Below are 24,364 nucleotides of genomic sequence, written 5' to 3'. Positions count from 1 at the left end.
CTAAAATGAACTGGCACATGCCTGTCCCTCCGCCCCTAAATCCGCCCCTAAATCCGCCCACACACCCCCCTCAGCAATCTAGTGAAATTGCAAGGAGTCCAGAGCAGTTCACGAAATGACCGGTAGAGGGAGGGCGCGTCCCATTTTTTTGGAGTGGAAATGGGTCTCCTGCCCGCTGCCGGGCGAAGGTCTAGCAGCCACGTTTTCAGAGCTGGTAAGGAAACCTGGTTGGCTAAAAAGAGTCACAAGCCTAAAGTAGAATGATTTCAGGGACACACGGAGGTGCAAAGCCTCACATAATCCTACTGGATAACTGAGGCTGTCTGAGCTTTATCCATTTACCCTAGACCAATTTAAAATACAAATGCAGGGGCACCTGGGTGCCTGGAGCGTCTGACTTCGGCTCAGGTCATGATCTCAGGGTCCTGGGTTGGGGCCCCATGTCTGGCTCCCGGCTCAGTGGGAAGTCTGCTTGAGGATTTTGTCTCTCCCTCTGCCTCTGCCCCCCTGTCTGCTCTCCTCTCTCTCTCTCTCTCTCTCAAATAAATAAGTAACATCTTTAAAAAATAAAATAAAAATACAATCCGGGATTACATTTTCAGGCTTTCACACCTCAGTGAAATGAAGGGAGCTGAGAGACGGTTTTGACAGAGTAGGGAGGGAGGGTGGGCCAAGAGACGACAGGGGCATAAAACAATGAAATTGGGGCTTCCCAAGTATCACGATCCTCCTCTGTTCAAAACAGGAGAAAAGCCCTGCCTGGTTCTAAGGGTGAGAGGCTGCATGTTGGTTCCCCCAGGAGGGAACACGGCTTCCCTACTTCTCCCTTTTCATTTGCTTGTGTTCAGTCTCTGAGCAAATGTTCAGAGAGACACTGTTTTGTATTTCCGGGTCCTACCATAAACCCTGACACAATCGCACGTGCTCGATACACATCAAATAGGTAAATGAATGCATGTCCGTTAGTACAGAGACATTAAGCAATTTACAGCATATCAGCCGGATGGGGATATACTTAAAATAACTATTTTAATTAGGGGTGCCTGTGTGGCTCGGTGGATTCGAGCCTCAGTCTTCAGCTTGGGTCATGATCCTGGGTCCTGGAATTGAGCTCCAAATTGGGATCCCTGCTCAGCAGGAAGCCTGCTTCCTCCTCTCTCTCTACCTGCCTCTCTGCCTACTTGTGATCTCTGTCTGTCAAATAAATAAATAAAATCTTTTAAAAAAAACCCTATTTTAATTAGGTTATTTGTTGTTTTGTCTTGTTTTATTTACTTTTTAAAAGATTTTATTTATTTATTTGTTAAAGATTTTATTTATTTATTTGACAGAGAGAGAGAAAGCTCACAAGTAGGCAGAGAGGCAGGCAGAGAGAGAGGGGGAAGCAGGCTCCCTGCTGAGCAGAGAGCCCGATGCAGAGCTTGATCTCAGAACCCTGAGATCATGACCTGAGCTGAAGTCAAAGGCTTAATCCACTGAGCCACCCAGGTGCCCCAGATTTTATTTATTTATTTTTGCAAGAGAGGGAGAGATGGAGTGCACAAGCAGGGGGTGGGGACAGGCATAGAGAAAAGCAGACTACCTGCTCAGCAGGGAGCCTGATGTGGGACTCTGCCCCAGGACCCTGGGATCATTACCTGAGCTGAAGGCAGACGCTTAACTGACTGAGTCACCCAGGTGCCCTGTATTTTGTTTTGTTTTGTTTTTTGTTTTATTTTATTTAATTTATTTATTTGACAGGCAGAGATCACAAGTAGGCAGAGAGGCAGGCAGAGAGAGAGGAGGAAGCAGGCTTCCTGCTGAGCAGAGAGCCTGATTTGGGGCTCAATCCCAGGACTCCGGGATCATGACCTGAGCCAAAGGCAGAGGCTTTAACCCACTAAGCCACCCAGGCGTCCCAAGCCCTGTTTTGTTTTAAATAATGGTTATTTGAAAAGTACTAAGAGAGTAGATCCTAGAAGTTCTCATTACAAGAAAAACAAAATGTGTAGTTGTGAGGGGCTGGATATTAGCCAACCTTATTGTGCAATCGTTTCACAATATACACATATGTCAACTCATGTGTACACCTTAAACTACTACAATGTTCTATGTCAATTACATGTCAATAAAACTGGAAAAAGTAAAAATAGAAATAAAACAATGGTTATCAAGGCCATGTAGCAACATGGAAAATGCCTAGGATGTTACATGAAATACACAAGGTGCTCTCTATTTGTGTGAGGTTCTGCACGCATGTGAGTGAAAAGGAAACGAGGAGAGAGAGTTGCCTGTGGGTCGGGGACTCTTGGGCAGCTTGTTCTTAGCTTGTTGTTTAACCTCCTTTGTTGTGGGTTGTGCAATAAACACAGAAACCACTTTTTCCTGAGAGTCTCAGTTTTGTTCTTTGGTGCCTAAGCACCCTGACTTCCACCCCGTCTGTCCAGATCTCACCATGTCTTTAGAATTCAGTTTTGTTTCATTTCTTTGCACCATGCCCAGCGTTGCGCCCACATGTACACTGAAGTGGCTAAGTACTTTGGATATCAATGATCTTAAAGGCAGCTGCTACAAAAAATGTCAAGTGCAAACACTTGAACACACATTCTCCCAAATCAGTCAGCTGGCAGTGTTAGCAGAGTCCGTCCCTACCTTTACTGTTTCTCACCGGGGGAGTGACAATGGATCTCTTGGTTAAGGCTCTCCGGTGTGCCTTCTGCTTAAATTTCATCCTCACCACAAACCTGCAAGGTAGGAAATATTATTCTAGGAGGTAAGAGAAGAAACAGAAACTCCGTTTAAATTCCCTTCCCAAGATCATAGTCGTGTTTCTCACCTTAGACTTTAGGTTCCCAGAGGACATGTTTTTACTCTACACGCCGTGACGAATGCTTTCCCGGGGCCTAGGATGCAATAAAATAATGCACATCAGTAACGGAATCCAGCCGTACAAGCAAACTAAACTGTCCTGTGGATGACAGCACCGACTACTGCGTAGATTCCCAGGGAAGGAGTCTGTGCTCCTCCGTCACCTCTCCAGGGACATGTTTTCTAATACTACTCTGATTGTGCGTTGGGAGCCTCTGTCCATGCCCAAATCCTGTCCTGGCCAGAACAGTCCAGAGCTTATCAGTCTTTGTTTTCGGTCAGGATGTGTTTGGAAGGATTCAGGCTTTTTGCGGAAAAAGCAATCACTGCCACTCTTCCTTCAGCTTCGCTTTCACGCCTGATGAGGCTTTATGAAAATTTAATCCTTCGGCTAATCTCAGGGGTCAGGGACCACTTCTGTCCCTGGAGGACGTCAGGCAAGTCTCTGGGAAAGGGAAGTGCTCCGGCCGCCTCCACTGATCCAGATCCGGAGGCTCCAGCTGGAAATTAAGCGTCTACCGGCTTCTGACAGTTTGTTCTCTTTACAGTGACCATTTCTTCATGGGCTTAAAGTAACAAATGGAAGGGGAAGTGCAAATGAATTCATCCAACAAGATTCGGCGGAGGCCTAACACATCATTTGTCTAAGTGGAAAACGAAGCTCGCATACCCGATCTTAATGAGGCCCCTCTCCTCCGCTCCATCATTCTCCTCTTTTCTCAAGGCTTTAGGTCTCCGGACCACATCTCCCCCTTCCTTCTATTCAAACCTGCTCAAGGACAACCCCAGACCCCAATTCAGATTTCAGAGAAGGTATTCCGTCTTGGTGGTCAGTGGGGTTTGAAACCTTGCCTCTCTTTGGGGACCCAAAGATGTTTTACCTCCTGTGAGGCATCATAAAGGCACCCTCCAGGCATAGGATCCCGTCAAGAACCCTGAAGTCATTTCAGGGCAGGCTGTCACCTACGCAGATGACTAGCTCACCTCGCAGAGATGGAGGGGCAGTGTGATACAGGCCGGTGTGTGAGACCAGCCGGCAGGGCCTCGGAGATGGGTCACTTACCTAGAGAGGCTGTGGAAGATCAGAATGGTTGTGATTCTAGTGAAAGTTCTTAGATTTCAAAGGCCCTGTTTATTATTGGGTGGCAGTTACAGATACAACGCTAAATGGCTGGCTTAATTTTTTTTTTTAAAGATTTTATTTATTTATTTGACAGAGAGAGATCACAAGTAGGCAGAGAGGCAGGCAGAGAGAGAGAGAGGGAAGCAGGCTCCCTGCTGAGCGGAGAGCCCAAGGTGGGGCTTGATCCCAGGACCCTGAGACCACGACCTGAGCCAAAGGCAGAGGCTTAACCCACTGAACCACCCAGGCACCTCTATAGTTGGCTTTAAAAATATATATTTAACTTATTTATTAATTTGACAGAGAGAGCATAAGCAGGGGGAGGGGCAAGCAGAGGGAGAAGCCAGCTCCCTGATGAGCAGAGAGCCCGAGGTGGGGCTTGATCCCAGGACCCTGAGACCACGACCTGAGCCAAAGGCAGAGGCTTAACCCACTGAACCACCCAGGCACCTCTATAGTTGGCTTTAAAAATATATATTTAACTTATTTATTAATTTGACAGAGAGAGCATAAGCAGGGGGAGGGGCAAGCAGAGGGAGAAGCCAGCTCCCTGATGAGCAGAGAGCCCGAGGTGGGACCCGATCCCAGGACCCTGGACCAAGCCAAAGGCCAGCGTTTAACCAACTGGACCATCCAGGAGTCGCCGTAGTCATTTTATTTCAATTTTATGAACTTTGCCTTAATGTTTAGCTACCTACAAAGCTATGTAAAACTGGAAACTTCATCTTGAGCTTCCACACTGATTATAATTAAAATAGAATGAGAAGCGGTATTGCTAACATTTTTATGGCTTCGGGAGCATCTTCGTTGCCCCTGCCTGCTTCTTCCCTTTGGCTACATTAACAAACTATCAGTTTTCCCCTTTCTTTCCCCCATGGGCTCTGCTGTGTCTCCGATGGATTTTCTTCCATGGGGCCCCTCTTTAGAGGCCATGGAACTTCGACCCTGCTCTCCTGACTGCTCTCCCTGGTTTCTCTTGCCATGGTGGCCGCAGGGTTGTTCCCCGTCATTTGGTGGCAGTGAAAAAAGAAAGCGCCACGAAGACTCTCCTTGATGCAAAAAGTCAAAGCTCTTGAACGCTGATCCTCGGGCACGTGACTTTCCACTGTTGTGTGACGGACCAGCAGGTACACATCACACACTTCTGAACACACCCAAAGATGAGGCTTGCTTCGAGGAAAAGCTGCGGTGCACTCGTTTGAGATGCAGGCTGACCCGATCTCGTCTGATCTCGGAAGCTAAGCAGGGTCGGGCCTGGTTAGTACTTGGATGGGAGAGATGCAGGCTGAACGAGAGGTTGATTTTCAAAGAACGTCATTTTTCACTAGGAAGGATGGCCGACAGATACATTGGAGTTATTCAAACGGGGATTTGGCAGGTATTTTTTCAAAAAGCAATGAAGCGAATCCCTTGCTTCAAGAAACAACTGACAGATTTTTTTTTTTCCTTCTCAATGTTAAGAATCAAGTTTCCAAACTAAAATTAGCATTCTGGAAACCCTGTGTCTGCCAAAACAAGTCATGGGAGACTTGTATGAGCTTGACGGCTTCCCAGCACTGAGAGGAATTTCTGATGAGATCAGAGGTCTTAACAAATGTGATTTATCTGGCATCATATCATGGGATAAATCAATATTTGGAAGAGCTACATAACTCAGTGAAATAATACTTTCCAAATGCCAGTGCGGAATGTTACAAAACCATGCATAGTTAAAGATCTATTGGAAGTACAAGATGGACCATTCGATTTTAATGTTAACAAAGCAGGAGAGGTTTACTGATACGGCTTCAGGATCCACAGAGCAACTAGTCTTTAAGATACTACCAGTTCCAACTTGTAATCGTATTAAAGACTATCCACAGGGCTGCCTGGATGGCTCAGTCGTTGAGCGTCTGTCTGTCTTCGGCTCAGGTCCTGATCCTGGGGTCCTGGGATGGAGCCCTATGTTGGACCCCCTGCTCAGCAGGGAGCCTGTTTCTCCCTCACCTACTCCCCCTGCTTCTGTTCCCTTTCTCACCATGTTTCTCTCTGTCAAATAAATAAATAAATAATATCTTAAAAAAAAAAGACTATCCACAATTCCCTGAAAAGGCTACTAAAATACTTCTCCTTTTCCAAAAGCGCATGCGTGCAAAGCTTTTCTTCAAACGTGTCAAAATAGCCTATCCCTACAGACTGAATGTAGGATCTGGTAGGAGAACCCAGTGGCCTTCTATGAAGCCAGACATGGAAGATTTTTGCTCTCTTTCAACATTAAAGTGTCATGTGTAAGTCTGATGATTCATAGACCTGTACCCCGGGCCAAATAATACATTGTTATTTTTTTAAAAAGTGTCATTGTTCTCACTACATTTATTTTGGAAAGTAATTATTTTTCATAAAAATGTAATTAATTAAGGGACACCTGGGTGGCTCAGTTGGTTAAGTGTCTGCCTTTGGCTCAGGTCATGATCTCAGGGTCCTGGGATTGAGCCTCGAGTTGGGCTTCCTGCTCAGGAGAAAGTCTGCTTCTCCCTCTCCCTCTGCCCCTCCGTACTGCTCATTTGTTCTCTCTCTCTTTCTCTCTCAAATAAATAAATATTTTTTTAACATGTGATTTATTGAGATATAATAAAGTTATTTTTAAATGAATAAAATAGTTTTGTTTTAGTTTCTACTATGATTAACATTAACAGCTGTAACCCAGAAGAAGTTCTTTGGGTTCTTCAATGATTCTTTAAGATTTTATTTATGGGGTTGGGGAGAGCACAAGCAGGGGGAGCAGCAGGCAGAGGGAGAGAGAGAGAAGCAAGCTTCCCATAGAGCAAGGAGCTGGATGGGGGGCTTGAACCCAGGATCCCCGAATCATGACCTGAGCTGAAGGCAGATGCTTAACCCACTGAGCCACCCAGACAACCCAGGCTCCTCAAGGATTCCTAAGTGCAAAAAAATTCTGAGACCAAAATCTTTGGGATTCACTGCCCTAGACTAATTTCTCATCCAGCCTCTGGTCTCAATGATACTTTCCTTAATCGTGGCCAACCAGTTTATTTGCATACAGGACTGGCTTCAGGAGGATGTGGAGTCAGCAGGCACCTGCCAGGTCTGATTTGAATAATGTGGTTACCACTCCCTTCCCCCCGAAGTATCTTCTGTATTGGCCGTTCTCCAGGAGCTCAAATTTACCTCAATGATGTAAGTCACTTGAACTTCTCTCTTCAGATCCAAATACTTTTAAGTGGTAATTTGGTGCTAGTCATTAGTGCATAAAAATAGTAGCCGAAACTTTGGCGTGTTGGCTATGTCAAGCTTTCTGCTAGATGTTTTTTATGTATTATCTCACTGAAGCTCATCGAGAACGAGCGTTCATCAAACCCGATTTTCCAATGAAGAAATTTGTAGTTTGGTTTTATGATGTTAATCAGCAAGGCCCTGAGGAAAAAAATGACACCTGCTGTGGGATATCAGGTCCCATATAGGTCCCCAAAGGGAAAGTCTGCAGCATGGGTATCGGGTCCCCAGAGGGCTCACGGCAGACACCTGTCTACCCAAGGAGAAGAGATTAAACCCGTCCTACTATGCTGTTTAGTCAGACCCTGGGGGACTTTGTCTGCTTATGCTCCACAAAACTCCCTCCTTGGCCCATTCTGAAATTGTACAGTCCCTTTTCCACTCCCCATGGGTACGTAAGCATCAGAACTGCGGGGGAGAAAAAAAGCTATACAAAATGACCGTTAAAAAAATAAATTTATTTCAGGTCTGAAACCCTGAAGGACAAGCACACTGACAAATAGTACAAAAAGCAAAAATTAGAACATGAAAGATGACTTAGTACTCTGAGTTTGCACACAAACATATTTTTAAAGACATTTCTCCAACATTCACAAAAGGCAAAAGCTAGTGTTTTTTTTTCTTGCCACATTTATAAATGCAACAGCTTTCGAAAGCATCCAATTTCTTTCTAAAATCACTTCATTAAAACTTACACAAGTGTTGGGTTACCCAACAGTTATATTTTCCAAAGATAAGACAGAATTATATGACATTCTTGTTTGACGTGTTACAAGTGTGACTCAAAATACAGAAAAAATTATCACTCCATTTTGTGTTTTGGAACATCCTATTTCCTCCTTTTTCTAATCAACAAAGAAAGACACACACGACATATAGGCATATGCTGCTTTTCAGAAACAAAGTAGTTCAACTCTTGCCTGTAATTTTTTTCAAAAGCTCGGGAATTCAGGAAGTACATGATTATTTTAAACAACTGATAGCTCAAAAATAAAAATAATTATTTACGAGAGATTTTTAGAATGTATTTTTGGCCATAAAACCTGTGACGTACACATCTAAGGAAGTTAACGATTCAGCACAGTCTGCCTGCCCTGTCACCAGCTGAAGAGAAAAAGCAAAATGCAGATGCTCAATTCCCCATATCTACCAAGTATCCACCACAGCTGCTGACTGGATTCTCCAGGGGAAGATTCTTCTCTCGCTAGACCTAAGTTCTGTGGTTCAGCGATCTTGTCAACCCCATGACAGACGGTATTTAAGATTCAAAAAAGATCTCTGAGGCCAAGTGGACACATTCATTATATGGATGAGGAAAATGCTGGCCAGGGAGTGACAGGACAGCTCGAAACAGACCCAGGTCATAGACCCAGAGCTCCTGATTCCCAACTACGTTCTCCCGGTGACATATTCTCCAGGGTAAGAGTCTACATAATTTACTGTTGATTGATTACAGAGAATGTTATCATTTCAGTATAAGGCAATGCACAGAGCATGCCTAAATCAGAATTGTTAATTAGCGAATTAATTGCTAATTGCTAATTCGTAGGAGTATTCAAGGGTATACCTCACTGGCTTTTATGGGGGGTTGATGTGGACATAATGTGAGTATCATGGCTGCTTAGATGTCATTATTGTAAAGATATTTTCCTATCAGCTTAAGAGAGTCAGGACAGGAACAACATTTAAATTCTCACTGTAAACAAAATGCAGTGGTAGGCACTGTAGAAACACATTTGGTTCTATTTTCCTTACCCTGAGCATGTAACAGAGCAGACTTTTTTCCGACAGTGTGGAGACTACGTACACTCTGGTGAAGAAAATACACTCCCCCGCCCACCGAGGGAGCACGTACCCGGGCACAGTGTTCCTTGAAGGGGAACAGGCATACACACGATAGTGCAGAACAACAGAAAGACAGCATTTCCAGAGGTTTCCACCAAATGAGAACCCCTGGGCTACGTTCCTGTAGATTTATCTCTGCAACCTTCAAGCCAAAGTATTAGGCATGATGTGAGGAATCATGAAAAAGCCAACACATACGATGGCATTTCCTGCTAGAAAGTTATACACAGGCATACCTCGTGTTATTGTGCTTTCATTTCCTGCCCTTCATAGATACTGTGGCTTTTTGTTGTTGTTGTTTGTTTTTAAACAAACTGGAGGTTTGTGGCAACCCTGCATCGAGCAAGTTCATTGGTGCCATTTTTCCAACAGCATTTGCCTGCTTGTGTGTCTGGGTCACATTTTGGAAATTCTTGCAATATTTCAAGGTTTATCATTATCACTCTATTTAGTATGGTAATCTGGGATCGGTGGTTAGGATTTGCAGAGAGCTCAGATGAGGGTTAGCATTCTTTGGCAAGAGGTCTTTTTTCATTTAAGGTCTGTACATTGTTCTTTCAGTCCCCTGCACACTTAATGGACTATAGAATAGTGTAAACATGACTTCTCTAAGGACTGGGAAACCAAAGGATTGATCTCAATCACTTATGGTGATATTTGCCTTATTCTGAATGGTCTGGAGCTGACCCTGCCGTATCCCCGAGGTATGCCTGTGTTGAAATAAAGAGGGTGAACAAGGCAGTGGGTACAAAATTACTCCTATTTCAAGTAGGCATGAAAAGAACAGTATTAGCTAGACCATGACAGGAAGGCAGTGCAGAGGACTCCTTAGCTTAACTGGAACATGAGTCTAAGACCAAGGTCACGGGATCAGTGTGAACACAGAACAGTTTTGATGGCCACTAACAGTACATGTTACAAAGCATTGTTTAACAAGAACAGAAGAAACTGGGAAAATCTAGAGGTTTCTGTGGAAGTCTCGTCCCAGTGCTGTCCTGTGAGGGCTCAGAGGTGCCATGTTGGTAGGCCCACTGATGTGGACTGGACAGTTGGTCAGAATAATGGAAAGGGAGCCAGTGAATAATATATGCACACAGGGTTCTGCATGGCAGGTACTTCTGTGTGACTTAAAAGGACCAGATCTCCACATTATCATGTTAGAAAGCCTCTGACCTTCCAGTTTCCGTAAAAAAGAAAACACTTTCAGAAAATACACATCAAGAAGCTTACTTTCTGATCAGTGACAGGAGATTAACAGTGGGATGCTTGGTACGTCAACGGCTGTGTTCACAGACGGTGAGCCCGAGTGTTTTAAGTAAAATCTTGCTTTACGTTAACAATGAAGCAAGACAGTAATTGTAGTCCAGGGTCACATAATAATTTTCAAGTCAGTATCCATCTCCTGTCACATATAAATCGAGACTTACTGCCCAACTATCACATGATGTTAACTTTTTCCTTCGCCTCAAATTGCCGATTCTGACTGCTTGGACATCATCATGGTTTTGGATTCTTGATCTGTGGGACTCTCTTCAACTGGTACCTGCAGAAAGAATCAGACGATAAAAACACCTTTACAGCCTCTGGCATGTGCCGTTATGACAGATCAACAGCTGGTTCGGGGGTATAAAACAGCTGACTAGACACACTGATGTCACACATTTTCAGGAGTAGCATCATAAAAATATTCATTACTTACAGCTTTAATATCACCGTTCGTAATTCCTATGTTTATATTGTGTCTTTTGAGATCAGACTTGATTAATGCTGAAACAGAGAAACATCAGTGGAGTCACCAAAGGGTATTTATGAATGCATCTATCTCGAAGCAGTACAAAGTCTTTTTTGATGTTGTCCCATTCAGCACACGGTTGTACCATCACATTCAAGCGCATCCCCGCAGCATGAAAAAAATGCTAGTGCTTCTCTATGCCACTAACTTAATTAGCAATTCATTCATTAGTGAACAAATACAGGGTGGTAGGAACCAAAGATACAAAGATGAAAAGCACAGTCCTTTCCCTACAGCATCCTCCAACCTAAGGAAATATGGACAGCAAACGACTGTAACACAGTAGGGTCACTGCAACCACACGGGTTACATAGAAGATACAGTGGGAGCAAAAGAGAAAAAAAAGGCCTCTGTCTGTCCGGAGAAAATCACGGAAGGCTTGCCAGAGGAGACACATTTGAACTGAAACTTGAAAAATGAGTAGGAACTTGTCAAGCAGATAAGGAGAGGAAGACACTCTGGGCAGGCAGGAAACAGTACATGCCAAGAATGCGAGACGGGAGGAGAACGGCCAAGAATCTGGCCCCGGAGGTAGTTTGGGATCACTGGAGCGTCAAGTACTGGGGGAGGAGGCAGGATGTGTGGCTTGGTGGTTCAGCACCGTGTGCACTGTAGGGAAGAGTTTACACTGCCATCTGAACAGGGCAAAGGAATGCAGAAAGAAATCAGCCAAGTGAGCTGACAGGAGAAACAACATGGGTGTAGAAACACTGTTGGACATTGAGCTTTGCTTCCAAATCCACTTTTGCGCTAGCGCACCCAGACAAAATACAGATAAAAGCCCTTTTCTGTGCCCCTTCTCTAGCGGTTGGGCAGGCTGGGCTCTACTCTCGTTCTGACCATGTCGACTCTAATTATCCCTAACCAGGGTAAGAACCGGCTAACCATTCCACGTGCTGTTTCCACAACCACACACCATGGTAACTGCTGACGTGAAGGCACGTTCTAGGTGCCAGACACGATGCGGGGAGCTTTTCATGAACCACCTCAGTCAATCTGCATAGCAACCCTCTAGGGCAGGCTTTTTAATACCCTGCTATATGAGGGAGAAAAGGAGGATCTGAGAGGTGAAGTAACTTGTTTAAAGTCACACAGCCAGAAAGTCACACAGCCAGGTCTGCCCACTCCAGAATCTTCACCGATTCTTAATACAATGGTTGGGTTTTTTATGCATAGTAACCGTATTGAAGTTAAAATCTGAAAAATGAATTAGTAGATTTATATCCTTAGAAAAGACAATATCCTGTTTTATATCTCTGTTTTCCCCCCTGAGTTCTGCCAAGCCATTGAGAACAAACAGACACGAAAATTAAGTATAAAGACAATATGGCATAAGCACATTTGCTGGGAAAATGCCCTAATTTACCTGTTAAAATGATGCCTAGAAACATCCAAATACAAAGGAAAATGTTCCCTGCCTTAGGACCATAGTCTGATGTGAGCTTTCCTTGAGCCAATGTGAACAAAATTCCAAATATCTAAAATAAGAGGAAATATTGGTTAAATTTGCTTCTTTGAAACCAGTACAATGTTTTTCCCAGAACTCTTCCTATTTTATTCATATGACTTAGCTTCTAGAAACACTAAAAGGCAGAACTTTTCAAACAGAAACAATTTTTAAACTTGCTATCCACTAGAATAGTCAGCAAACTAATTATCTGAAACTTAAAAGAAATCAGAGGTTTACCTGGGCTGAAGCATTAAGAAGACCAGAGGAAGTACCTTCAGATTCAGGGTAAGTGATTTCAACAGCAAATTCAAAACCCAATGGGAGGTAACCAGTCATGAAGAAACTAGGAAAATAAATCCAGAATTATAGAAACAATTACCTGAGGGATAGTACCACATATTGAGGCAATCATTCCAGTTCTCAGGCCTATTCTAGTGATCAGATAACTGAATATTTTGAACTTAACATATGAAAGTAAGACCCTATTATTATTCACCAATCAGCCCAAGGACAGAAGAACTGAGAAATAAAGCAGTTCCTAAGTTTTTCTTTTTGTGAGAAAGATTTACCTCTAATTTATGAAGTCAATTGTCTTTCTAACTAAATAAAGGCACCTGGACTAAGAAAGATTTTTCCATTTTTCACTTATCATATATTTTTAAACTACTAAACTACCAAAAAAATTTTAAACTACTTTTTCTTTATTTCTAAATAATTATGCATTTACGTGCACAGGATAGATTCTTATTTATTTATTTATTTGATGGAGAGAGAGAGAGAGAGATGACAAGTAGGCAGAGAGGCAGGCAAAGAGAGAGGGGGAAGCAGGCTCTCTGTTGAGCAGAGAGCCCAATGCGGGGCTCGATCCCAGGACCCTGAGATCATTACCTGAGCCGAAGGCAGAGACTTAACCCACTGAACCATCCAGGCACCCAGATAGATTCTTTAAAGTTTAAAATATTACAAGACATTTGAATGAACTAAAAATTTACAACCACAGTAGTAATACTTCAGAGTTGTAACAGCATGCTATCATTCCTCTTACATACACACACGCGTGTGCGTGCACACACACACACACACACACACACAATGCTTACCCGAGTATCCCTCCAGTAACAAACACGATGAAAATATATCCAAGGTCCAACGTGAAAGTAAATACAACCATTCCCAAAAAAGACAAAATGTAAACTATCAGAGTAGTCTGTCTAGAACAAAAACAAAATTGTTAGTATTTTGCCTGATTTTCCTAGGTATATAAAAATCACGTTGCTAACTATTGCTCTGTCCATAGAGTAATAATCAGTTCCTTGGTTTTCAAGATTCGGGTTCCCTTGTATGGAGGATGTTTCCACCGAAGCATGGACTTTAAAGCCTACATTTAAGATTCAACAGCAGCAACCGACAAAACTCACACCATATCCAATGTTCAGACAGGAAGGAATATTCATGTGGATCCAATCACCTTTGTACCACCAAGTGGGAGAGCTTCCTGTCTGTAGCTCAAGACTGAGTTCAAATTCCACCTCTTCCAAATGCTCTTTCCTAACCACTGTGGCTTACAACATTGTCTCTACTTCCAAATTCCCTTATCAACTTAGAATCTATATAACTGTCACATGACAGACATCTATTGGGCGTAGGACATCTATCTTTAGCCTGTTCTATTCTTTTTTTTTTTTAAATATGTATTTATTTGACAGAGATCACAAGTAGGCAGAGAGGCAGGTGGGGGGAGAAGGTAAGCAGGCTGCCTGCCGAGCAGAGAGCCCGATGTGGGACTCAATCTCAGGACCCTGAGATCATGACCTGAGCCGAAGGCAGAGGCTTAACCCACTGAGCCACCCAGGTGCCTCTAGTCTGTTCTTATTTTTCATGTATGAACGTTTTATTTTCCCCATTTAGACCACAAATATCTCAAGGACAGGGATGCTGTATCACTTGTCACAATCCCTAGCTGAACTATGGCCACAACACAAGTTTGGTGAATGAATGGCAATTACTCTGAGGACAAAATCAGGACAACAAAGAAGACATTTCTATGCCTATCATGTTTTCTAATTGTAAAGTGGACCAAAGGCTAGTAATAACTTTAATCTTTTACATATGTTCCCTTTATCTACAGACTGAACGGTTTCACTGTAAGCTAGCATTTCACAATAGAAGCCACAGCAAGTGCTGTCTTAAATTATGGGAGAGTTATCTTGGAGAATTTCACAATAAGGGGTCTTGGGAAGGGCTTACATAATGGTATTAAACATATGTTGGGCCTTGAAAGGTACATAGGATACATAGGTGACAATTCCATATTTCATTCATTTTATTGCATTCCATTTATTTGTCCATAGCTCCACTCATTTATTTCTCCCAAGCAGATGGGAAGATTCTGCCTGTTAAAAAATGTAGCTATTCTTGGCTTAGGGGCCCAAGATGGCAGCCTAGGAAGACCCTGAATGCATGATGCATGTCCTCCCACAGACACAGAATCTACCTAGAAAACAATTCCTCCTGAAGAACTGAGGATTGAACAGCTTCTGCATAATAAAGGGTAGAGGGACCACACTGAGAGCAGCAGGAGAGCCAGACAGGGTGCCAGTGGGAAGCCCACTGCAGGCCCAATGACCTGCGGTAGGAATGGGTATCACTGGGCTGTCCCTGTGCAGATTCACCCGCCCTGGGGCACAACAAAAACCCAAAACAACAGTGGTTTAAGGGGCAACTAGACTATGAGTGGAGGAAATCATTTATTAACCCTAGAATGTCTGCCAAACAGTGGGGAAACTGTTGGAACTCACTGTGGAGTTGGGGATGCTGGTGATAGCCGCTGTTTACAGTGGCTCCTCGAAGCCACAGATGGGAACAGAGTCCACTACCCCACACTAGCTCCATCTGTCCTGCAAGGGCAGCCCCCCAGACTGCATCTGCTCCAGCTCAAGTCGTACCTGGGCAGCCCCGGTACAGAGCACCCCTGCCAGCACTTGCTCTACCTCTAGCCACCGCGCCAGGACAGCCAGGGCAGCCAGGGCACAGACTGTGTACGAGTGCCTCAGCCCCCACCCCCACTCCTGCCCTGGCTCACACCTGCTCCAGGTCCAGCTACTCTGCCCCTGTGGACCTGGCTTGAAGCCCCTGGGACCATTGGGCCCAAATGTGCTCCAGCTCTAACCATCCCACTAGGGTGGCTTCTGGCCTGGAGAACCCCAGGACCTCTGGCTTGGACCAAATCCAGCTCTAACTGATCAGCCAAAACAGCCGAGCACACAGCATCCACGGGGGTAGGTTCCTGCATAAGGCCACCCCTTCAAGACCAGAAGAGAGGGGCACCTGGGTGGCTCACCTGCCTTCAGCTCAGATCATGATCTCAGGGTCCTGGGATCCAGCCCCGCATCGGGCTCTCTGCTCCGCAGGGAGTCTGCTTCCCCCACCTCCCCGCCTGCTTCTCTGCCTACTCTGTCAAATAAACTAGTAAAATCTTTAAAAAAAAAAAAAAAAAAAAGACCAGAAGAGATACAAGCCTCCAGTTATAAAATAAATAAGTCATGAGGATGAAAAGTATAGTCAATACTTATACAGGGCATATAGTCAATAATGTTACAGTCACTTTGTCTGGTGACAGACGGCAGCTACACTTACTGCGGGGAGCACTGAGTAAGGAAAATAATCATTCCCCTATGTTTATTACTGCAGCATCATTTACAATAGCCGAACTATGGAAGCAGCCCAGGTGCCCACTGATGATGAATGGATAAAGAAGATGTGGCATGTATACACGATGGAATATGATTCATCCATAAAAAATGAATGATCTTGCCATTTCCAACAACATGGACGATCTAGAGAACAGATCTAGCCATATGAAATAAGTCAGTCAGGGAAAGACAAATCCCATAGGATTTTAATCGTATGTGGAATTTGAGAAACAAAACAAACAAACAGAGGAAAACAAACAAAAGAGAGAGAAAACCAAGAAACAGGCTCTTCACACCAGTTAACAAAGTGATGGTCACCAGCGGGAGACAGTGAGAGGACCTGTAGAACGAGAAGGGGACTGAGAGCACACTTCTCTCTCGAGCCCTGAGGAACCAGAATTATTGAATCACTATATTGTACACTTTGAAATTAACACTGTATGGTAACTATGCTGGAATGGAAAACTTAACTGAAAAGCGAAAATAGCTGTTGAATCACCATGCTGCAAACCTACAACTAATAAAATATTGTACGTCAACTGTACTTCAAATTAAAAAAAAAAAAAACACTAAAACCAAAGAAAAAACCATTACCGACCCCCAGACGGCCCCTCCAATCACTGCTTCCCTGTCTCCGAGAGTAGCCACTATCTTGGCTTCGAACAATATAAATGAGCTTTATATGAATGGAGTCACACGTCATAAAAATATATATATGCCTATTCTTTTAAGGCCCAGTGCAAAAGATGCTGCCCCTGAAATCCCTTTTCAGTCTCTTAGTTGTTATTCCTAAGTTCTTCTTTTGTATTAGCATTTTGATTATATAAATGTATAATTAATACTGTATTTTCATATTCTATATTATAGTATAGTTAAGTGGTGCTATAGTATGGGGCACTTTAGGCAAAAAGACTTTTAAAGACTTTTTTCCAAGACTGTATTTATGTATGTACGTGTGTATGTATTTATATTATTTTTTTGTTTTTAAGTAAACTCTATACCCAACATGGGGCTTGAACTCATGACGCTGAGATCAAGAATTTCATGCTCTATCAACAGAACCAGCCAAGCACTCCTAGGCAACATGCCTAGGAGTTTACCAAAATGCCTTATGCTCAATAACAATTTTTTGGTAGGAAAGACAACTTTTTGTTTACTTGTTTTTAAGCTCACGACATGAGAAAAGAACAGGATAAAAGTTTCTGTCAGAAATCAAATATTTCTCAGAAAGGGCTTTTACAGAATAGCAATGATCCCTCCTAAAGACATATGTGTGCACAATTATTATTGGAGGGGAAGAAGCTTCATAAGGTATCCAAATTCTCAAAGTTAAAGTATGACCGATAAAATAAGACAAATACAGAATTCATTCAGAAGTGAAGGGAATCTAAGAATGTCTAGAATCCAAGTCTTTTAGTAATAATAAAACTTTTATTTATTTATATATTTTTAAAAGATTTTATTTATTTATGTGACAGACAGAGATCACAAGTAGGCAGAGAGGCAGGCAGAGAAAGGAGGAGGAAGCAGGCTCCCTGCAGAGCAGAGAGCCGGATATGGGGCTCGATCCCAGGACCCTGGGATCATGACCTGAGCCGAAGGCAGAGGCTTTAGCCCACTGAGCCACCCAGGTGCCCCAATAATAACACTTTTGAAATTTCTTAAAATAAGAAGCAAAGTTTCCATTAAACCCCAAATACCCTAGGTTGTATGCCATACATTTACCTACTATCACTTACTTGTATGTTTTGGTATGATCTAGCCACAGGCCACAAAGAATAGAGCCCACCATTCCAGCCACTACCAATGTTAGCCCAATCCTTCCAGCATTGATTTCTTCTCCCTTTAAAAAATGTTTCATAAGAAGTTAATGAGATACTTCTAATTCAAATAGATCTTTCACACTCTTATACCTTGCACAGTCAATGGAAATAATCAGATAAAATTAAGCATACAATATAGTAGGAAATTTAGTACATCTATTAGGGTGAAGGGGTTGGGGGCTGGTAAAGCACATATCAAGTACATTCTGCTTTCAAACCAGAAAAAAAAGAATACCTAAAATGTGGGAGAAATAAAAGAAATTTTTTTTGAACCTCCATGGTTAGAAAGTGCAATGATTTTTGTTAGAATTCTCATGTAATTCACAGAAGTCTGAGAAGCAGATTAATCTGATAGTTTTTTTATATTACAACTGCTTTCTCTTTTCAAAAGCAAAGACAGGTCACAGCTTAATATTTACTTCTTTATATTTGGGTTGGTTTCCCTTAAAATTGTTTGTTTTTTTCCCATATAACCAGTCACATTTCTTTTAAAAAGTACTGAAAAAGACTTGGGTATTGTCACAGCAATCATACCTTCCACTTTCCATTTTGTGTGTTTTATAAATTGGATTAAACGTATTCTCAATTAAAACAAATGAGAATCTTTTAAAGCAACAAGGTCATAAGTCTTTTTTTAAGATTTTATTTTTAAGTAATCCCATGTGGAGCTTGAACCTACGATCCTGAGATCAAGAGTCGCATGTTCCACCAACTGAGCGAGCCACACCCCAATAAATCTTTAATCTTATGATCATGTTAACAAGAATGACATTGTTTAAGAAACACTCTTGGCCAGGGGCATGACACAGTACAGACAGAAACTCACCTTATAATATGTCAGTATCATTTGATTTAATAATGTTGAGACTGAGTAAAATGCTCCCGTTATGATACCTACAATAATAAACGGGAAATTATAAATGTACCATTTACTAGATGATACGAGTACTCCGGGACAAGGGTGAATATAGAACACGTTTCTCACACAGCTGCCAGAGAAAATGAAAAATTCTTGCCATTCCCTTTCAGACGATGGAATGATCAATTTAACATCTGAACTTACTAGAGATTACAATGGCAAAATTCTGTCATTACACCATTTATTATTATTTAGACTCAGATGTGCCAACCATAACTCGTGTGTGTGTGCAGAACACTGTACACAGCCATGAAGCCCTGAACGGATTGTTCACTGAGCTCCTACAACGTACCCAAGCTCATGAATGTTCATTCATGAGACCGAAACCCTGCCTCAGAAACCTCACCCCTGCATTCGTGACTTCAAGGTGACCGGTAAGAAAATATTAATTAGAGAATATTTAAAAAGGAAAAATAAAAAACAGTTATCAGAAAGCATGTGACTGGGTTTGAATCCTGCTGATTCCTGGCACGTTTGTAGGACTTCAGGTAAGCCTCTTAATCTAGTGAGACTTAAGGTTATTCTTTCTTTCTTTATTATTAAATATTTCAAGCATAGAAAACAATGTACCTCTTTCTCAGAGGTAACACCGATCCTCATGTTAGTGCTTATCATTTTATTTTGTTTACTTTTTTAAAAAAAGATTATTTATTGATTTGCAGGGCACCTGAGTGGCTCAGTGGGTTAAGCATCTGTCTTCACTTCAGGTCATGATGCCAGGGTCCTGGGATTGAGCCAGATCAGGCTCCCTACTCAGCAGGGAGTCTGCTTCTCCCTCTCCCACTGCCCCTGCTAGTGTTCCCTCTCTGTCAAATAAATAAAATTTAAAAAAAAAAGATTTTATTTATTTATTTGACAGAGAGAGAGATCACAAGTAGGCAGAGAGGCAGGCAGAGAGAGAGGGAAGCAGGCTCCCTGCTGAGCAGAGAGCCCGATGCGGGGCTCGATCCCAGGACTCTGAGATCATGACCTGAGCCAAAGGCAGAGGCTTAACCCACTGAGCCACCCAGGCGCCCCAAATAAATAAAATCTTAAAAAAAAAAAAAAAAAGATTTATTTGTTGATTTTAGAGACAGCACATGAGTGGGTAGGAGTGGGGGAGGTCACAGACTCCCCACTGAATGAAGAGCCTAACCCAGGGCTCGATCTTAGGACCCTGAGATCATGACCTGAGCCAAAACAGAGTCAGACGAATGACTGAGCCACCCAGGTCCCCCAGTGCTTATCATTTTAGATATTACAATATATGTGTAACTCTAAATAACAATTAGAATGATTTTGCATGTGATTGAATTTTATATAAATATATTATTTGTATCTATCTGTAGCTTGCTCTTATCATTCAATATTACGGTTTTGAGATTTATCTGAGTCAATACTTTAAATTCTAGTTCATTAATTTTCTCTACTATAGCATAGTCCATTATGTGAATATACTTCAATTTAGTTATCTCCTGGCCAGTCAATAGACACTTAAGACTTTTTCCAGTTTTTCACTATTTAAAATGATATTGCAATGAATATTATGTTTTTGTTATTGTATACAAGGGTTTCTCTAAGTATATACCTAGGAGTAGAACATCTGTTTTCTGGGTATAGTCAAATTGTTCTTCAAAATAGTTGTACTGGTTTATACTATCAGCAGAGTTCCTCTACTTCACATTCTTGCCATATATATTTTTATCAAACTAAAACACATTTTCTTTGCCAATCTGAATGCATGTGTACTGTGTCTTACTCTGGTTTTGACTGGCATTTCCTTGATTACATAGTAAGTAGTAAGGTTAAGTAGTAAGGTTCAGCATCATATATGAGCCATATGCAAACACATAAATGCTTTCTGGTTTCCTTAACTTCTTTGCCCTTTTCTTACTGAGCAGTAGGAGTTATTTCTACAGTGTAGGTACTAAGCCTTTGTTGGTTATATGCACCACATTTTCTCATAGTCTATGCCCTACCTTTTCACTGTTTATGGTGTTTTTTAGAAAAGATAATTAATTTTGTTTTTTGAGAGAGAGAGAGAGAGAATGTGCATAAAGGGTGGGAAGGGGCACAGGGAGAGAGTTAGAGACTCTTAAGTGGGCTCTATATCTGGTGTGAGCCCCACAGGGGGCTTGATCTCATGACCCTGAGATCATGACCTGAGTTGTGAAATCAAGAATCAGATGCTGGGGCGCCTGGGTGGCTCAGTGGGTTAAGCCGCTGCCTTCGGCTCAGGTCATGATCTCAGGGTCCTGGGATCGAGTCCCGCATCGGGCTCTCTGCTCAGCAGGGAGCCTGCATCCTCCTCTCTCTCTCTCTCTCTGCCTGCCTCTCTGCCTACTTGTGATCTCTCTCTGTCAAATAAATAAATAAAATCTTTAAAAAAAAAAAAAAAAGAATCAGATGCTGAAGTGGCTAAGCCACCCAGGGACCCCTAAAAGACCATTATCTTAATTTAATCATATTTACCAATCTTTTCCTTTAGGGTTTATGTGTGTTTTGTTTATTTATTAAGACTTTATTTTTAAGTAATCTCTACATCCAATGTGGGACTTGAAGTCTCAACCCCAAGATTAAGAGTCATAGGCTCTATCGACTGAGCCAGCCAGGCATCCCTTCTCTTTGTTATATTAAGAAATTCTTTCTTAAAAAAAAAAAAAAAAGGTTTTATTTAGTTATTTAAGAGAGAATGAGTGAGTGAGTGAGTGAGAGAGAGAGAGAGAGCGCACAAGCAGGGGGAGGGGCTGAGGGAGAGGGAGTAGCAGATTCCTCTGCTGAGCAGGGAGCCCAACGTGGGGATCAATCCCAGGACTGGGGGATCCTGACATGAGCCTAAGGCAGACGCTTAACTGACTGAGCCACCCAGGCATCCCGAGAAATTCTTTTAAGAATATTAAAGCCGATTTCCTTTCTTAGAACTTGAAAGTTCTAATTTTCACCCTTTGGTCTTTAATCCATTGCAATTCATTTTTTTCATGGTATGCTATAGAGAGCTAATTTTTTTTCCCCATATCCCAGATGGATAATCAATTATCCCAGGACAATTTACTATATGGTTTCTCTTATACAAAACACCTAGTTTTCATATCTGAACGTTCTGGTCTTTAGAGCTGTTTGTGAATATAGCAGGCCTCTCTTACCTGCAAGGGATTTGTTCCAAGTCGCCCAGAGGGTGCCTGAAACTGCAGATAGTACCAAACCCTACATATACCATGTTTTTTCCTGTATATACATATAGACATCCATGTGGTAAAGTTTAATTATAAATCAGGCACGGTAGAGATCAACAACAATAATAAAACAGAAAAACTACAACAATATGCAGTAATAGAAGTTAGGTAAATGTGGTCTCTCTCTCTTTCTCTCTCAAAATCTTATCATACTGTATTTTTCTTTTAATTGTGATGATGTGAGATGACGAAGTACTACATGATGAGATGAAGTGCGATGAATAGCCTAAACCATGTGACGCGGGGTGAGGCTCGTGCTGACCCCCTGCGACAGGTCAGAAGGAGGAGCATGTGCTCCCTGACTGTGCCGGTCAGAGAGCTGAAACCAGAGTGACCAGGTCGCTGAAACCAGAGAAAGTGACATTAGGAACAAGAGGATCGCTGCGTTCTAGTTTTTCTCCTTCCAGACACTCAGGGCCATGGCCACATGACTTTCAATGTGAGTGAAAGTGACCTGTCCCACTTGCTGCCCTAGTGATCCTATCAGCGTGTGCCAAGATGTCATTCTGGATCTCTGAGTCAACTCTGGGGAGCAGCACCTTGCTGCCAACTTGCCCTGAACATGCAGCACCGGTAACTGAATTTTTGACGGGTTTGGCCACTGAGAATCTTCGTTAGCAGAACTTCATGCCGTCATACAAACCGGCCTGCACATGCATACAGAGAGCTGGTCACTGGGATCTCTGCTCTGTTCTAGTAACCGAATAGTCTATTCCTAGACTATACATGGCATCTTAATTACTACCGCTTTATACATCCTGGTGTCTGAGATGTGTCCTGCACCTTGTTCTTCATTGATATTATCTTTGTCGTCCTTGGCCCTGACTTCTCTCTCAGGCATTTGACCATTGGTCAAGTTCCCTTACGAGCCCTGTTGAAACGGGAGATTGTAGGATGAGACATAGAGCTGTGTAAAGATCGTATCGAAGGACCCTGAGTAACTGGCTTTTGCTGCTCACTTCCCACTGAGCTCCGATGCATAAAGGGACACAGCGTGGTTAGCCTGGGGAGGCCCAGGAAGACTGGCCTGAGGGTACTTCCCTGTGCTGCACCTTCCACGGATCTTGGATCTATTCCAGACGGAGTAAAGATAGCAAGAGTCAGGATAGAGGATCGTAAGAGCAAGAAATACTGTTATCTGAGCCTAGATTATTTGTCTGCATTTCAGATCGCAAACAGCACAAGAACAGCACACGTTCTCTCCAAACAGCCTCACCGCCAGAAAATGTTGTCTTATACTCTTTGGTTCCTAAGTTTGGGACACTGTATATAATCCTGAAAACCTGACCTAGGAATATAGTCCCTATCCCAGGCTATCCCAGGTGCAAGTCTGCTCCAACTTTACATATAATACCAGTCATGGAGGGAGACAGGGGCCCCGTCAAAAGGTGTGATGTGACTCACTCATTTAAAACCATGATCCCTAACTAGCTACCCCTTCAGTGAAGAAAACAAGCTTGAAAACATTTTCCAACTCTCCTGGGGAATATTACCAAACTCTCCACAGTGTTTCTCAATGCCTTCTTCCTGACTTTTTTTTGTTTTGTTTTGTTTTGTTTTTAAAGATTTAATTATTTATATTAGAGAGTAAGTGAGGCAAACATTAAGCCAGCTCTTGTAGGACTGCTTAAGGGAAAAAAAGGAGCACATTTCAGGTAAAAGGAATAATGGCACAAAATTACAGAGACTAGAATTTATGGCCTATGAGCCCGTGGAGGCACGTTTGTGTGTGTGTGTGTGTGTGTGTCTGCGTGTGTTTGTGTCTGTGACAAGAGGCTGGTTATAAATTGGCTCAAAGAAAGTCTTATCTCAGGAGACAGTGAGAAGAGAAGGAGGGTAGGAATCTTTCTTCCTTAAACCACAGGCTACAAAAATGAATTTGCTCTTACAGATAATAATCACCCACTGTTATTTTCTTTACTTCCTAGTTATGTGTTTTAGGTTTAAGCTAACCAGTGGAGGTAACCATGAAAATTAAGAAAAGGCACTATGGCATTCTGAAATATTTAATGGGGATAAGATATAGTATCCGGGATTAACTTAAAAATATTCCAGGGAAGGGGCCCCTGGGTGGCTCAGTGGGTTAAGCCTCTGCCTTGGGCTCAGGTCATGATCTCAGGGTCCTGGGATCCAGCCCCCCATCAGGCTCTCTACTCAGTGGGGAGCGTGCTTCCCCCTCCCCCTCTCCCTGCCTCTCTGCCTACTGTAATCTCTCTCTCTCTGTCAAATAAATAAATAAAATCTTTTTTAAAAAAAGATGTGCTTTTTAAAAAAAAAAAAAAAGATTTTATTTATTTATTTGACAGACAGAGATCACAAGTTGGCAGAGAGGAAGGCAGAGAGAGAGAGGAGGAAGCAGGCTCCCTGCTGGGCAGAGAGCCCGATGTAGGG

The 24,364-nt window shown here is 42.5% G+C and overlaps 1 protein-coding gene across 4 annotated transcripts in view; it reads right to left on the bottom strand.

The window, feature by feature from the left end:
* Positions 1 to 1,293: 1,293 nt before the first annotated feature.
* Positions 1,294 to 24,364, bottom strand: part of FLVCR1 (FLVCR choline and heme transporter 1) — a 35,999-nt gene continuing 12,928 nt past the window's right edge. For 3 of the 4 annotated variants that reach the window (XR_014303817.1, XR_014303818.1, XM_082702506.1), the window contains 7 exons: positions 18,669 to 18,736; positions 17,759 to 17,862; positions 13,428 to 13,538; positions 12,565 to 12,670; positions 12,244 to 12,355; positions 10,785 to 10,852; positions 7,678 to 10,628 (listed from right to left, as the gene is read on the bottom strand). Coding sequence is in view for 1 of the 4 variants with exons in the window: in XM_082702506.1 (XP_082558632.1) it covers positions 10,551 to 10,628; positions 10,785 to 10,852; positions 12,244 to 12,355; positions 12,565 to 12,670; positions 13,428 to 13,538; positions 17,759 to 17,862; positions 18,669 to 18,736 (647 nt within the window). In the remaining 3 variants the exon portion in view is untranslated. Of the gene's footprint in view, positions 2,724 to 2,815; positions 2,883 to 7,677; positions 10,629 to 10,784; positions 10,853 to 12,243; positions 12,356 to 12,564; positions 12,671 to 13,427; positions 13,539 to 17,758; positions 17,863 to 18,668; positions 18,737 to 24,364 lie in introns of those variants that run through there. The other variant, XR_014303819.1, reaches the window with a different exon arrangement.

The sequence above is a fragment of the Mustela nivalis genome (assembly GCF_964662115.1).
Source record: "Mustela nivalis genome assembly, chromosome: 16".
Lineage (NCBI taxonomy): Eukaryota > Metazoa > Chordata > Mammalia > Carnivora > Mustelidae > Mustela > Mustela nivalis.
The sequence above is the reverse complement of the archived record's forward strand: the minus strand, read 5'-3'. Positions and strand labels throughout refer to the sequence as shown.